At 43.9% G+C, this 15,203-nt stretch overlaps 1 protein-coding gene across 2 annotated transcripts in view; it reads right to left on the bottom strand.

The window, feature by feature from the left end:
* The window catches only part of COQ8A (coenzyme Q8A), a 41,718-nt gene that overhangs the window by 14,991 nt on the left and 11,524 nt on the right, over positions 1 to 15,203 (bottom strand). For both annotated transcript variants that reach the window (XM_080615337.1, XM_080615336.1), the window contains exons 3-5: positions 13,291 to 13,701; positions 12,014 to 12,080; positions 2,429 to 2,503 (exon numbers count right to left, since the gene is read on the bottom strand). In XM_080615337.1, coding sequence (XP_080471463.1) covers positions 2,429 to 2,503; positions 12,014 to 12,080; positions 13,291 to 13,701 — 553 coding nt within the window. The remainder of the gene's footprint in view (positions 1 to 2,428; positions 2,504 to 12,013; positions 12,081 to 13,290; positions 13,702 to 15,203) is intronic.

Here is a 15,203-nt window from a genome sequence, read left to right on the forward strand (position 1 = left end):
AAGCAGAGCCCATGGAGAGAGTTCTCATCCATGCAGACTTACCCACCACTGTCAAATGCTGTGGAAAACACACCCAGGGGCACAGCTAGAGCCCTTCCTTGGCCTGAGAAGCTCCAAGAGACTATAAAGGCTGAAATAGTCTTTTACTTCTGCCTCACCTCAATACTTGCTGCTTTTACTCATTCCCAGTCCCACCACCCTTCTTTATAGTGTAACCTCTGCTCCAAGCTCTCATCTACACAGACTTGACAGAAGAGGGGAGGCAAGTACAAAACCAAGAGAGCCAAAAGTAGAAGCCAGGTCCTTTTCTAACTCCCTTACCTAGCACTGAAGTCAGCAGTTCATTGCCTTATTGTTTAATCAAGGTTTGTTCAAGAAAATTACTTTTCCCAAAGCATGACTCAAACTGCAGAGCAGGATTCTGGCACCAGGTTATAGCCACACAGGAAAATAAACGTTTCCCTAGCAAGAAGAAAGGAAATCTATAGGTGCAATTGCATTATTGCAAGGAAAAGGTGACTGCTGCCCTCTAAATAAAGAAATAATCCTTTCTCGTGCTGTAAGGAAGAAAAACAAAGCTCATGTTATTCCCTTAAATTCCACAGCTCTCCAAGCTCATGTTTTCACTTCGGGCTGTGCCCAATTAGAAAATCATCTGGCAAGCAAAGAAATACCAACAGTTGTGCAACTCCTCTGTTAAAAGCAAAACAAGTCATCAGCTTCCAACAGGTATGAAGGGCCTGTCAAACACAAGTGCTGAAGGCTAAAGCCTTCAAGGATTTGCTACAGGATGGGCCATGTTTGTCTGAACAGATGCTTTTAAATCAAAGCAAAGAAACCCACCCAGCCTCAAACACCTCGGGTCATGGAGAGAAACAACTGCTCTTTGCCAAGGAGCCTTTTTTTTTCTCTGCTGGGCTGTTCTGCATTGCTGAGTTGCCCAGGGAGCACACAAATGCAATTATTAACAAGTAGTGGCCTGGATGGCACACAACTTATGCCTTACCCCTGTCCCCACACCACAGTGAATGTGTTTCATGTGCTGGGGTGCTGGGTTTTGATATGAGGTGTTTTGGTTGGCTTTTTTAGGGTTCTCATGCCTCCAAATTTCTTCAGTTGTCGGCCAGTCCAGTACTTGCTGCAATGAAGTTCACACTAGCTCAGTCCTCATCCATCCCCTACCCCCAAAGATGACCATAGGGAAGGCACAAACTGGCCTTGTAGCAGAATATTACTAAGCCTCAGAATAAAATTACAAGGACCATTAAAAATTACATAAAATTACCTAAAATTACAAGTTACCATCCTCTCAAAGCAATGCTCTGAACCAGGAACGATTTGACATCATTTTTACTTCCAGTTGCAAATGCTTAACCCTTTTACCACTTCCCTCCAGTCACTGGAACTAACACACAAACATCCTAGCCAAGGCAGAGACTTGGATGTTTGTGTGTTAGTTCGAAGCTGAAGACCAAACAGCAAGAGGGGAAGCAAGAATGGGGAAACAGCTTGCAGTAACTGTAACAAAGAACTTTACATTTTGCAGTATCCCACTAAAGGTTTTCCTGGATAAGGAAGAAGTGAATGGAGCCATAACCTTTAGAGTAATCTCCTGTCTTCTGGGAAAGAACACCACATACTTTCTACACCCTAAACCATTCACATACACACACACAGCCATTTGGTACCACTGTATTTTACCAACACACGCTTAGAAGAAAGCGTCCATGACATGGCCAGGTACAACACATTACCTCCAACTTTAAACAAGCTGAGAAAAAAAACACAGGGTCAGGTCAATCTGCACAACAGAGTCTCCTGACCTGTTATGAGAATCCTTTAGAAGGTGGCAAAATACAGATAGTGGAAGTAGGTAACTGCCATTTAACATGTTCATGAAGTGTTTTGTCTCTCTCAAAAGACAATAGATAGCCTCCAAGTTCCTCCTAAGCAGAATATCCTTAAATTTCCAGACTGCTACCACTAACAATTTTCAGACATACAGGCTCACCTACAACAGTCTCTGTACTGAGAGAACTATATGGTTTCACTGAACAATTTAAAACACAATTGTTAGGCCAACACAATCCAAGAATGAGCACAGGGCCAGTATTCACACTCAGGGGATGCGTGTTCTAAAGCAAGCTGTACAAATTGTGCTGGCATAAACTCATTCTCTTACATATACCTCTGACCTCTGTGTAGTGAGGCTATGGTGTACTTCAGTGGGAGAAGAGTCTGGAGGTAGAGGAGTACGTTAGAAATAGAAGAACTACCCACATCCCCCTGTTACTCCAGATGCCTCACCATCCTGGCTTTCAAAAGAATAAAATCTTCCAAATGCAGGTAAGCTGTGTCAGGGACCAAAAAGGAAAGAAAGAAAGAAAAGGGAGGAAAAAGAAAGAATGTAGCTGTAGGAAGGGCTTACCGTTGCGTTCCTCAGGTCTAAGGCTCTTCTTTGCAACTTCTGCCAATGCCCCAATGCCCAGACCAACAGCTAATCCTTTAAAAGAAGATGAAAAAGACCCACATCAGAATGAAAAAGCCTTTTGAGCCACATACAGAGGCATATGTTGTAATTAGCCTTAAGGCACACAGTCTAATGCGTACCAACAGAACAGCTCCATCAGAACAGCCTGGAGTCATCTTCAATTTTGCCACTGAACTGTTTTCAGCCCAGCAGGCCAGCCATCATAGGTATCATAGGCTAGGCCAGTCTGGGATATCCACCCTTCAATTAAGCATGTCAACAAGTGCTACTCAGAGCTTGTGCACTTGCTGAGGTGCTGCTGTAGACTTAAATTGTATAGTTTAGAACATGGGAAGAAAACTACAATACTCTTACCAACATGGTTCTCAAAGTATAACTCTCAGGAAACAGAATCACCCTCACCCAGGGAAAGCAAAACTGTGCTTAGATGAAGCCACTGTCAATGGAGCTTAAGGCTCTGTGACCCTACTAAGCATCCAGATTTATTTGTGCTCATTAGCTGTCTTTACTTCCATATGCTCGTTGATTATGATGAACAGAAACATGCCTTTCCTGAGGCTCACCTTATGCAAGCAGCGTTGTAACCTGCAATTCCAAGGGGCTGTGCTGGAGAGTAACCCTGCAGAGCAACAGTGAGACCACGAGACCCAACACCAGCATCCCATCCCACGTGTACTATCACCCCTGCAGGGTGTTGTTTCACAGCCACAGATAAAGCCGCAAAAGATAAGACTACAAAAGCAGCATTATCTGACTCTGCTAACCTGACCAAAGCCACAGATGAAAGGAGGCACGGATATAACCATGAGGTAATCTGTACTACCAAAGGTCTCACGGCCTTCCTACTTTCAAAATATTTATTTTTCTGGATAATAAATGACATGGGCAACAAGAACAGTTGGTGCTCCTGCATATCATGCACCAGAGGAGGGCCACGAGGATGATCAGGGGACTGGAGCACCTCTCGTATGAAGACAGGCTGAGAAAGTTGGGACTGTTCATCCTGGAGAAGAGAAGGCTGCGTGGAGACCTCATAGCAGCCTTCCAGTATCCGAAGGGGGGCTATAGGGATGCTGGGGAGGGACTCTTCATTAGGGAACTGTAGTGATATAGGACAAGGGGTAATGGGTTCAAACTTAAACAGGGGAAGTTTAGATTGGATATAAGGAAGAAATTCTTTACTGTAAGGGTGGTGAGGCACTGGAATGGGTTGCCCAAGGAAGCTGTGAGTGCTCCATCCCTGGCAGTGTTCAAGGCCAGGTTGGACAGAGCCTTGGGTGGCATGGTTTAGTGTGAGGTGTCCCTGCCCATGGCAGGGGGGTTGGAACTAGATGACCTTAAGGTCCTTTCCAACCCTAACTATTCTATGATTCCATCTCCTCAGCAATGGTGCATCCTGCCATGCCTTACTTCCACCCTGCCAGCGGTACTGGGGGTGAACGTTTTCCAAGCACTCCAAGCCCTCCTTGAGGCACTACTGGACAGCTTCTCAGATGGAACAACCAGGGGACACAGTCAGCACCATGAAGGAAGCAGAGCTCACCAAAACCTGGTATTGTATGCATGTGTGCATACAATATGTGGAAACACGTGCACACAGTTGAAGCCTCAAGTGAGAAGCCTGGGCACAGACCAGTTGAACCTTACCTTGTATTGAGTTTTTCCTCCCTCTCACCAGGTAATTACAACCCCACCTCTACCAAAGATGTCAAACTTGCACATATATCTGCTTCAGAAACAGCCCCATCTGCAGCCTTGCAGGCTGCAGGCTACAGGCACTAGACGAAAGAATCCAGCATGAGGTAAAGGACAGGTGGCATTACAAAGCCTTCCCAAGGACTGCTTCCAGGGCCAGTCCCATTCCCTTGCAGAGATGTTTCAGATCAAAAAACAAAAGCTGCCCTTGTCAAACAACCTTCCACTCTCCATTACACATGAATGATAAAGAACATAGAACACAATAGAGGTCTACATCCAGAGAAAAATATAACTTTCCCAGGATGCCATGATTTTAACGTGACAATACTTCCAGTAAAATGCCCTGAAATAAAAATTAAAACATAAAAAAAATAAGTTTTATGAATTTTCTGCACATTTTCCTATAGAGGTGCAGTGCTGAAACTGCCAAATTTAAGCCTAAGGAAGCCTGCTGTGACTAGTTACCTTGTGCAGACTCTTCACTAGTACCAAGACATGCATGACCACTAAGCAAGTCTTTTGCACCAGAAATCCAGAGACTTTATTAGCTGAACAAAGGGAGAAAAATATCCCCAGACTCCATAGGGAAGAAGCAAAGAGACTTTTCCAACTCAGCATGAAGTCTATTAAAACACTGTTACAGAGTCATCTCCAACCAGATCCCACATGTAAGACAGTAACTTGAAGCAGAAAGCACCAAGTCAGACAGGAAGTCAGTGGAGATAGGCATCTCATCAACAAAATGTGGCTTTCTGGCCTGCAAGCCATTCGTGGAGCACTTCTGTTGGCCTTGATCCCACTTTCACCACCTCCAAAGCAATGCTCCCCATCAAAAATCAGCTTGGTCATTATCAGAGTTAGACTGAACTGGGCTGGCAGCAATTGTTTCAAATTAAATACATCTGCTTCCAAAGGTTTTATGATTACTACTGAGATTTACTGCCTGCACCTAAAATCAAAATAACCGAGGTTTCTAATCTCTCTTCATTATTCACACACAAACCACTTCAAAGCAAACAAAAGACCGAGGAGCCAGATTCTACTCTGCCTTCCAGAATAAACCTGAAGAAGTTCTAGCATACTTGTGGTTTACACCAGTGTAGGCAAGATCAGACTCCAAACCAACATGTGTCACACTTCCCCTCTCATGGACACACACAGTTGAGCATCTGAATTAAGCTATACTGTAGACTACACCAGAAAAAGTGTTTCTCTTCAAACAGGTCCTAGGAAATGAACTCCCATCATTAGCCAACAACTGTTTCAACTAAAGTGAAGCATAAACAAGTCTATGGCTAAACAGCTGCTAAGGTCTAAACATCTGAAGTTTAACAAAGACTTTAATCATCTTCAAACTACTGTCACCATGTGCAGCAGGATATTTAGCTCAGGGCATTACATGAAAATGTAATGCAGCATTCCTACTACTTGGAAACACTTCAGGGCGTACACAGCCCTGCTCTAAATACGGTAGCAGGAGGGTAGATAATAGTCTTGGGACTGTGCGTGGTCAAGTGCATCTTGGGTGTTTGCTGCTTCTTACATGTTAAGGCTGCAAAAAATGAAGCCAGCTGCATATGCAACCTCCTATCGCCCTGAGAAACAGGTAACAGTTCAATATAGTACTTCTCACTTAAGTTTCAGTTGCTCACTTTATTCCTTTGTTCTGAGTTATTATCAGAAGAGCTATGAAATGATAAGGAATTAAGTAACAGCCTAAATTCCTCATGGCTATAACTGCACCCACTAACATCAGTACTAGGGATCAGTCAAACTCTGAACTTCAGGAACATACTACTTCTCCTTTACCAACCTGAATTTCATTCACTGTGGCACTGGGAGCACAAACAGCTCACACACCAGAAAACTAATGTGGAAAACTTCACCTTTCCTCTTCCTACAAATGCTCTAGGGGTTCAGAAAGCGACTTCAAGACAGGAGGTTTCAGAGCCACAACACCCACTTCCTGAAAGGGCACCAGATTTGTTTTCCAGGCCTCTTTTACACACCCACCCATCAGAAAGGCTGGGGTTTAGGCACACATTATCTGAAGACAAATACTGGGTCTGGCTGAGATAGGAGTTCATTTTCTTCACAGCAGCCTGCACCGTGCTCTGTGTTGGATTTGTAACTACAAGTGTTGATAACACATCCATGTCATAGCTGTTGCTGAACAGTGTTTGCACAGCGTCAGGGCTTTTTCCCCACTTTGCCTCTGCAATGAGTAGGCTGGAAGAGAACATGGCCGGGACAGCTGGCTCAAATTGATCAAAGGGACATGCATGCCCTTCAAACTTAAACAAGAGAGATTTAGGTTGGATGTAAGGAAGAAATTCTTCACTATGAGGGTCATGAAACACTAGAACAGGTTGCTCAGAGAAGCTGTGGCTGCCCCATCCCCGGCAGTGTTCAAGACCAGGCTGGACAGGGCTTGGAGCAACCTGGTCTAGTGGAAGGTGTCCCTGCCCATGGCAGGGGGCTGGAACCGGATGAGCTTTAAGGTCCCTTCCAACCCAAACCATCCTACAGTTCTACGATTCTAACATCATGCTCAGCAGTAAATGCCTGAAGAAAGGAGGATGAAGGGAGAAAGACATTTGGGGTTATGACATTTTTCTTCCCAAGTAGCTGCTACAAATGGAGAGGCTCTGCTCCCCAGGAAGCGGCTGAGCATCTGGCTGCTGATAGGGTGGAGTGAATGAATTTCTCTTGCTGCTTTGCATGCACATGGAACTCTGCTTCCCCTATTGAGCTATCTTCATCTCAACTCCCAAGTTTTCTTGCTTTTGCTCTTCCTATTCCAGCCTGCTGTGGGACAAAACAGAGGCTGCATGGTGCTTAGTTGCCAACCAAGGTCAACCCATCACACGCCATTCATCTGTTACCAGGAGCCACCTCTCCAAGGCACCTGCAGGGTTATAGAAAAGCACTCTCCTCCTCTGGGCCACTAGTCTATTGACCTTGCGCAAGTCATTTCTGACATCTTTCGTTTTCCTTGTCTGCAAGATGAGTATTTCCTCCAAGATTTATCATTTTGGGACAATTTCAGCATCACTGAACAGCCACAGTTCAGCACCTTGGAAAATAGCATCCCAGAGCACCTCTAGAAAGTCATGCTCCTGTATTCTATACTCTATGCAGGCAGATTATTTCAGGCCTGGAAAATGCCACTTGGTTTTGTACCAGCAGAGTGCCTCTTCAGACATTTTCCAGGCATCTCCAGCAGCCGTTACACTTCAAACCAAGTCCATCTAGAGATGGTCTGGAATCAGTTTTGCTCAGGAAGAATCTTCTTGCTCAGCAACTGCCACAACAAAACAAACGGGAGACTGAATGGGCTGTTATCACTGTGCTCAGCCTGCCAAGCACAGGGGTGGGCGACACTCCCCTGGAGCTGCCTGTGCCCCTGTTTCAGTCACGTCAAGCACTGCAAGCAACACACAGAACATTCTGCAAGCTGCAGATGGTTGTCTGTCAGTGTCCAGTAGCTTTCTGGGCATGAAATGTTCACCAGAGGCAAGCCACATTCAGGTGACAGCTGAATCCTGTAGTTGTCCTGTATGTACTTTAAAAACCATACCTCAAGGCTGGCTTTATTTTTGCACAATTGCTACACTCCCATTAGATCTAGACTCTACTACAGGCTTCCTGAATTTTCTTTATTGCAAAAGGATCTTATTATATCATTAAAATAATAAACTTAAAAACCAGGAATATGATTAAGGGAGACAGAAACTGCTCAGAAAAGCCAGATGACTCAAGGGAGGGAGAATGGAAATAAAGAGAGGATCAAGAACTGTTTGGGTGGAACCAATGACCCATCAGGCTACAAAACAAGCATGAAACAAAAAAAAACCAATGCTGCAGAAAAATCTGTTTTACCAATTCCAACCCTGAGAAGAAAAAACATCAAATAAAACAGATTAAAATCAAGGATATTTAGTACTATAAATACAACCCCCAGCAGTCACGCCAGCTGCTGCAAGCAGCATACAAAAATACATACAAAGGACAAAGAAGTTCAGGAAAGGATTTCGTGCTGATTACAGAGAAACATTAGCTCAGAATTACATACAAGCATTGGAGAAAACTATCTTGTCTCCCCAACAAGATGTGCTTTGCTCCCAGGAGAGGTGGGAAGCCAGGAAAACTCTGCAGTCCAAGTATTCCTGCTTCCTGTTACTCATTTGTCCACCACCTACCACAGTGTCCTGACACTACAGCTGAGAGATCAACATTCCCTCTAACATTAAAAGGAGACTGCAAAAGAACAGGCAAAGACAAGAGGAATGATTCAAGTGTGAATGGGATCATGCTAATAGCATAGGAATTCAGCTACCTGAACCCCAGGAATAGTTACCTGTTCTCTGCTTTTGACCTACTCAACACCTCCATCTTCTCCCAGGCTAAAATATTGTTGCTCTAGCATGGAAGTGAAGAAAAAAGTGGGATTTATCCCACCGTGAAAAGTCAGAATCACATGCAGGTTTGAATGGTGTGGAGGTGGTAGGGGATAAATCCACGTCAACCATTATATTTCCTACAGTGATTTTCTGGGGCCTTCAAATGAAGATGATACCCCAAAGCACACAAGAAACCAAACCAAAAGTGCACAAAAACCTTACTTCCTTTAAGCTACATTCTCCTCATAGAATCGGAGCATCCTCCACCTTGTTTCTGACCTATGCTGAAAAGGCAAGGAAGGAGAAAATGCACAAGAGAACACACACACCATGCAGGCACAGGGAGCTTCCACCTCAGCTATGCCTGAGCTTTGAAACACTTATAATTTAAGCTTATTTTGCCTTTTCCAAGCAAAGTTACATATATACAGTAAGTTGGGTTGGATCTTAGAAAAGCAAAAATTCACATCTCCATTGGAAACTACCTCTTGCACCGTTATGAGACCCCTTTTATCAGCCTCACTCTTCAGCTCGCTGATGCTTCTAAAAATTGTACATGTTGTCTCTTGCATCACTCCTAAGAACACCCAGAAGGGACTGACAGTGAGGACAGCCAGTAGCTAGGAGAGACGCACAAGTACTGCCTTCCCCTGCTCACAGTCTAAGAGGAAAACAGTCAACCATAAGCCAAAGCTCACCAACAACTTCCAAGGAATCAAAAACAGGTAGAAGCAAATGGTACACCACAGCTCTTGCCATCAGCTAATGTTTCTTGGTTTAAAGATGCAATTTGTAAAGAACACTGCTCGTCAGATGAGAGCCAATCACGAACAACACACTGGAATTAGCTGACAGGGTTTCACAACTGCACTGGCTCTCTCAAAGCTATGTGCTGGTTGGAAAAAACATTGTGAACTTGGAGCAAACAGCAAGCAGGAGCTGCAGCTCACTATAAATGGAGACCCTCCTTCCATGCAGTTCTAGAGGCTGTTTAAACGCTTGTACCAATGTGGATTAAGATCTGACTGCTAAGAAGTGTTCCTTACAGGTAGTCCTTCCCACATGGAGCTGCCCATGATGCTCAGGCTCATCGCACCCTCAGCAACCTTCTTCAACATTGCCCAGCCTACCAAAAATATTACCAAGGGATTTCTTAAACTGGAAAAAAAACCTACCTGCAAGCCATATTCTTTGTTTGTCAGCCAGTACGTACTGACAATACTATTTCTCCTTGCCATTGCACGGAAGAATTCAGAGGGAAAGGTAAGCAATAAATGTTAGCAGGATTGCAGAGCCTAGAGAATTTGGACATTATTTTTGCAACACAACATCCCCCCAAAAGAAGTCTGAAAGCAAGAGCTGTCTTGCCAGCAATTTCAATCATACCAAACAGAGAAAGGGAAGAGAAGGGCAAGACCAAAAAATAAGATGACACACAGACATTATTGGGGATACTGCTTAAAAATAACCTCTTTCTTACTTTCCCTTTGTGGTTTTGGTTTGGTGGGAATTTGTTTTGGTTTGTGACCTGAGGTTAGCAGAAGACAGGTAGGCAGTTACAATTCCCCTTGACGCATGAGTCAGCCTTTCCTCATGTAACAGCCCTGCATGCCAAGAGCTGGAGCATACAGCAACAGCACTGGAGCTCAGGGTTTACAGAAGATTTGGTCATCTGCCACTTTGCACCCACCAGCTGTCAGCAAGCAGCCACAGATAAATTTGGAAGATGACAGCAAGAAGTGTTGTGACACTTGCCATGAAAATCAAGGCTCGATTAGAACAGAGACCTGTGTGCTACTAGAGCTTAAAAACAAGTGAAGTGAGTTTTAAAGTGATGCCTTGTTACTCCAAAAAGCACATCTTGAATCCTGCTTCCTTTTAAGGAATACTAAGCAAGGAGAGAAGCCAGGCCACCTGCAGGCAACTTAGAGAGACCAACATTAGAACATTCAGTGATCACAAAACTCACTTTGTTTATTTCTGCACTACACAGAATCAGTCCCTGCCCTCAACTCCTCCTAATGTGTATATTACTTCGACAAGAATCACACAGAGGCAGAATCGTAGGGGTTGGGGTTTTGGTTTTTAATATAATAGTCGATCTGAATTACATTTGACTGTTTTTCTTTCTTCTGGGATCCGTAACACAAAGATGCCTACTTTGGACACGTGCTTCTTTATCAAATTTTGTGGAAGAGAATTCCAAGAGCCATGAGGGCCTAACATGCTACTTCAGAGAGTGTACAACAGTCACAACCTAGATAGGCTACTATTATCTCAAAACACCATGGTCACCAAAAAAATCCCCACTCAACCAAAAAAACACCTACAAGAAACTACTCATCTAATGATGTGCTAAGGAAGACTAACTGTGATCATCTTTTCCACCTGTAATACTGCAATAGTTCCCTTTTTCTCAGGAACATGCCAAGTCCTTTGATGGCTTTGGATACAAGCTATTAGATAAGCACCATCTGTTATTATTACTAAAGATACTTCTATTTTTCAGCATCCTAAGTGCCAGCCTGCAAATAAATTCTTCACATAGGTTTCAGCTTGATCTTTCAAGCTCAGACTTCACATCCTGGGAGAAAATGGTTTATAAGCAATGGCTAAGTAAATCAAATCTCCCCACCCTCAAAAATCAATGCCACAAGGGTACGTTTCATATTTAACCACTGCTCAGAGAAGTAGCAAGGATAAGGTTGGGAAACAATTATTTTTAATAACAGCTGCTCCAGCTGCCTATGCCTGACAGCAGCAGCACACTATATGGACCAGAAGGATGGTTTCCTCAGTGAAGTGAAGTCACGCATGCAGGACCAGGATATTTGTAGACTGGAGAACTAGTAAGAAGGAGAGAGTGAAGTGCACTTAATGCAGCCCAGACCAGCATAAGTTACCATGAAGATGCACAGTTCTGCTGTGCACTCTCAAATCTGCAGCCCTATACTCTTATTTAAGAGTGACTTCTTTTTAATCTCCCTCCAGAACAGGTATATAGAAACTAAGTTTCAGGAAAGTATCAGCCTGCTGTGCTCAGCCAAATGAAACCAACCCCCTGCCAACTCTGGAGTTCTTGTTTACAGGTAGCTTCCTGAATGCAGCTGAAAGGCCTATTCAGGTACAGAGCTTTTTCTTTGCCATACTATCACAGTAACAGATATGTCAGAAGAGTGACAGAAAGCAGGATTCAAAATATAACTTCATTCTGACTAAAGGACAAGAATTGTAATGAAATGTAATGAAAAAGCCCAAACCAAGCTCTGAGCTAACAAGCTGTTTGTGGGAAAGCACTTTCCCACTAGCAACTTGACTAGAAAACAGAAGCAACCACTGCTTCAGCAGGAGCACTAATCATAGTCATAATCAATCAGTACGTGTAAGCACAGTGACTGCAAGTGTGAGTGTGCAAACTGACCTCCGAAGTTGGCGAGCCGTCCGATCCTGGTGACAGGAACCTTCCTCTCCCGGGCCCGCTCGCTGAGCTGCAGCAGAAAGGGGCAAAGGAGAGCAAAACAAAGAGAAATACACAAATGAGCTGAGCATGTGGTCAGAGACCTGCAAATTCAGAGTGCAACTTTGAAAGCACTTGGACAGCTCCATGCTGCAGAAAGCAAACACTGAGCCTTATGTTGAGAGATTTTCGAGTGAGCACACTGCAGAACAGACACACCATGAACCAAAACATACACTAAGCAGAGGAGTAGACAAGAGAATGTGAAAGACATAACACGCACATTTAGAAACCTCGTTTTTATTTTCACCTCAGCAGCCCTTATATTTTGAACTTGGAGAAGCAGGACAGTGCCAACCCGAACTCTCTTCCACACATGGAATGAAAGCTCATGGAAGGCTATCAGGTGTATACTACTGTAGACAATTTCCCTATGCACAACAGCTGGAGCAGAAGCAGCATACAGATTCATCAAAGCAATATCCTGAGTGAGCGAACCTGCAGTATCATCTTATACTGGGTTTGGGGAAGGAGGCAGAAGATCAGAGCAGATGGCAAGTACTTCCACTGCGAATTCTGCTGTGGGCTCTCTGTGCTGCCTCACACAAGGGCAGGAAGCACCAAAGCAACAATCGTGAGCTATGATACTCTCCAGCCTACTCATGCTCAGGGCAACATTCCCCCACAGCTCTACAAGGACTGTAAGACACAGGGCAGGAAACCACAGCCTTCACTGAGAGGAGCTTAGGCCCAATTCATTCTTCACAGCCATAGCAAAACAACTAGCTAAAGGGAACAGGGCCTTTCAAGGAGAAGACAGGCTCTTTAGGTCAGTCTTCAAACCTTTGCAGGCTACAGCTGAACCCACCTGCTCAACATTTCACTCCAAGAACTGGGATGAAATACAAACCCTTCATTACGTTAACATATATCAATAAATACATGGAGTCTTCATCATCCAGTGAATGAAAGGAGAGCTCCCCTTAATATAAAAGTAAAGTCCAACCCTATGCATGCTTTTTAAACATCCTCTTATATCAGAAAGGAGAGCAACAAAAGCTAATGACATAATAAAAAAATCACAGAGATCAGAGTTAATGAGCACTGACACTTCCCTCTTTCACATCCACAAAGAGGAACAGTGGAAGAGGAAGAAATGAGGGAAAAACAGGAGGAGGTGAGTAAGTACAATCCAGTACAGAAACTGCAGTACTGAGAATCCTTAATTTAAAAAGACATACCATCTGTTTGTAGGGTTTCTGCTCTGAACCTGCTTTGGCCTGTCTGGCTTTATCAATATCTTCAGCTGTTAATCCACCAACAGAGGAATGGTCTTGGTGAAAAGCCCTATTTTGTCCAAAAGCAGCAGCAAAAGGATTTCCAGGGTCCCTAAAGCCTCCAAATAATCTTGCATCCATTTTGGGAGGGAAAGGCTTCTGACCCGTGCCAGAATCTCCAGTCTCACCAACACTTCTAAGAGGTCCATTTGTAGTGTAAGAGTAAGCAAGGCCTTCACCGCTGTGTTCATGAGGCTTGCTGGGAGCAGTGGAGAAGTCCATTGGAGCATCTGATGAGTCTCGGGCTGAGAAGTCATAGTCTTTCCCAAAATTCTCATCGAGATCAGTTAAGTTCTCCTGCTGTATGCCCAATTCCTGCAAACAAGTATAGAAGTATTTTAAGAACTTAAAGCCTGCTCCCTACCCACCCAGAGGTGGGCATACAGTTAGGCTGTCTTGTCTCCATAATAGGTAATTTGTAAAGGCTCTGGCACTGCAGGCATTCACAGTAAGAGACAGGAAAAAGGAAGACACTGAGGACACCTGGGGTCACTGGTAGTCTTTCAACCCCACTGATGGGACAAATTCATTAATAGCTTCTCAAATACCCGTAACTGAAGACACCTTGTTCTACATACACTGGCAGGAAGGGTCATTAATTGTGGAGTTCACTAGGAGCAAGACACTGCTCAGAAATAACAGGCGATGGGACGTGCAATATTGCTTAACATATTTAAGGGACAACAAAAAGCTATACCTCATAATATTAAGTTCTTACTTCTACCACACTCCCTCCTGCCATCCTGTCCCTAATCATGCAAGGTCAGCACTTACCAGCACAAACCTACCAAAAGCAACACCAGATGCCTACTTATTGGCAAAGCAAGCTCAGTTTTCCATGGCCAAGACATTGCCAACTGCAAAACACACTTCGTCATTCAACCACTAAACTGTGGTTTGGTTTGTTGTCATCCCAAAATAAACAAACAGAATTCTGTGCTTGAAGCAAGGATAGCAGCATCAGACACAGCAACAACCAAGGCTAGCTTCTCCTAACAGTCTTCTCTGTTCTGATCTGGCCTGCAGGAGCTGCTCCACTAAGTGCAGGTATTTCCCACCACTTTTCAGTGTGGAAATAAACAAAACCAAACATATAGAGCAGAGCACTGTCTCCTATTTACTTGTTTCTTGACATATTCTAGTTACCTATCTCAGTATGGCAGATGCTGATGGAAGAACTGATGACTATTACAGCCGATCAACAGGATCTTAAATCCTGTTGTGGTGAGGCAAGGAGGCAGCGTATTTTAAGCTCTTTCCTAAACACTAGTTACATTTCTTTTCCTTACAGAAAAAAACAGAAAACCGTCTTTCCTGTTATTCAGCAGGTCTCATGCTATTCTGAACCTCAACATCACAGCACGGGGGGGGAGGAAATCTATTTACAGATGGGGACTGTGGCCACAATACTAATTATTACAAGCAAGTAGTTCTCTCTACTGCCATACTTAAGTTTTAAGCATGCGAGACAGCCAAAACCCTGCCACAGATCAAAAGTAGTGACATAAAAGCTTCTCTCTCTTCAAAACAGAAAGTGTTATAGCTTCAGACTACATGTTTCTTTTCAAGCCCTACTTTGGCAGCAGCTTTTCATGCAACTCATTGACAGAACACAGGGCAAGTGTTCTGCAGGTTTGGTTGTGGGGCCCCTCCTGTGCACAGAAACAGGAGGACACCATATCTCTCTTCCTAGATGAAAAAGGAGGACAAGGACAAGATGAAACATTAGCCCCATACACAAGCACATTTAAGGAATTTCTATTAAATACAAGGAAGGAAACACAGGCCCAGATTCTAGGTCTGAAGCTACAGGCTGC

Source organism: Psittacula echo (genome assembly GCF_963264785.1).
Source record: "Psittacula echo genome assembly, chromosome: 4".
Classification (NCBI taxonomy): Eukaryota; Metazoa; Chordata; class Aves; order Psittaciformes; family Psittacidae; genus Psittacula; species Psittacula echo.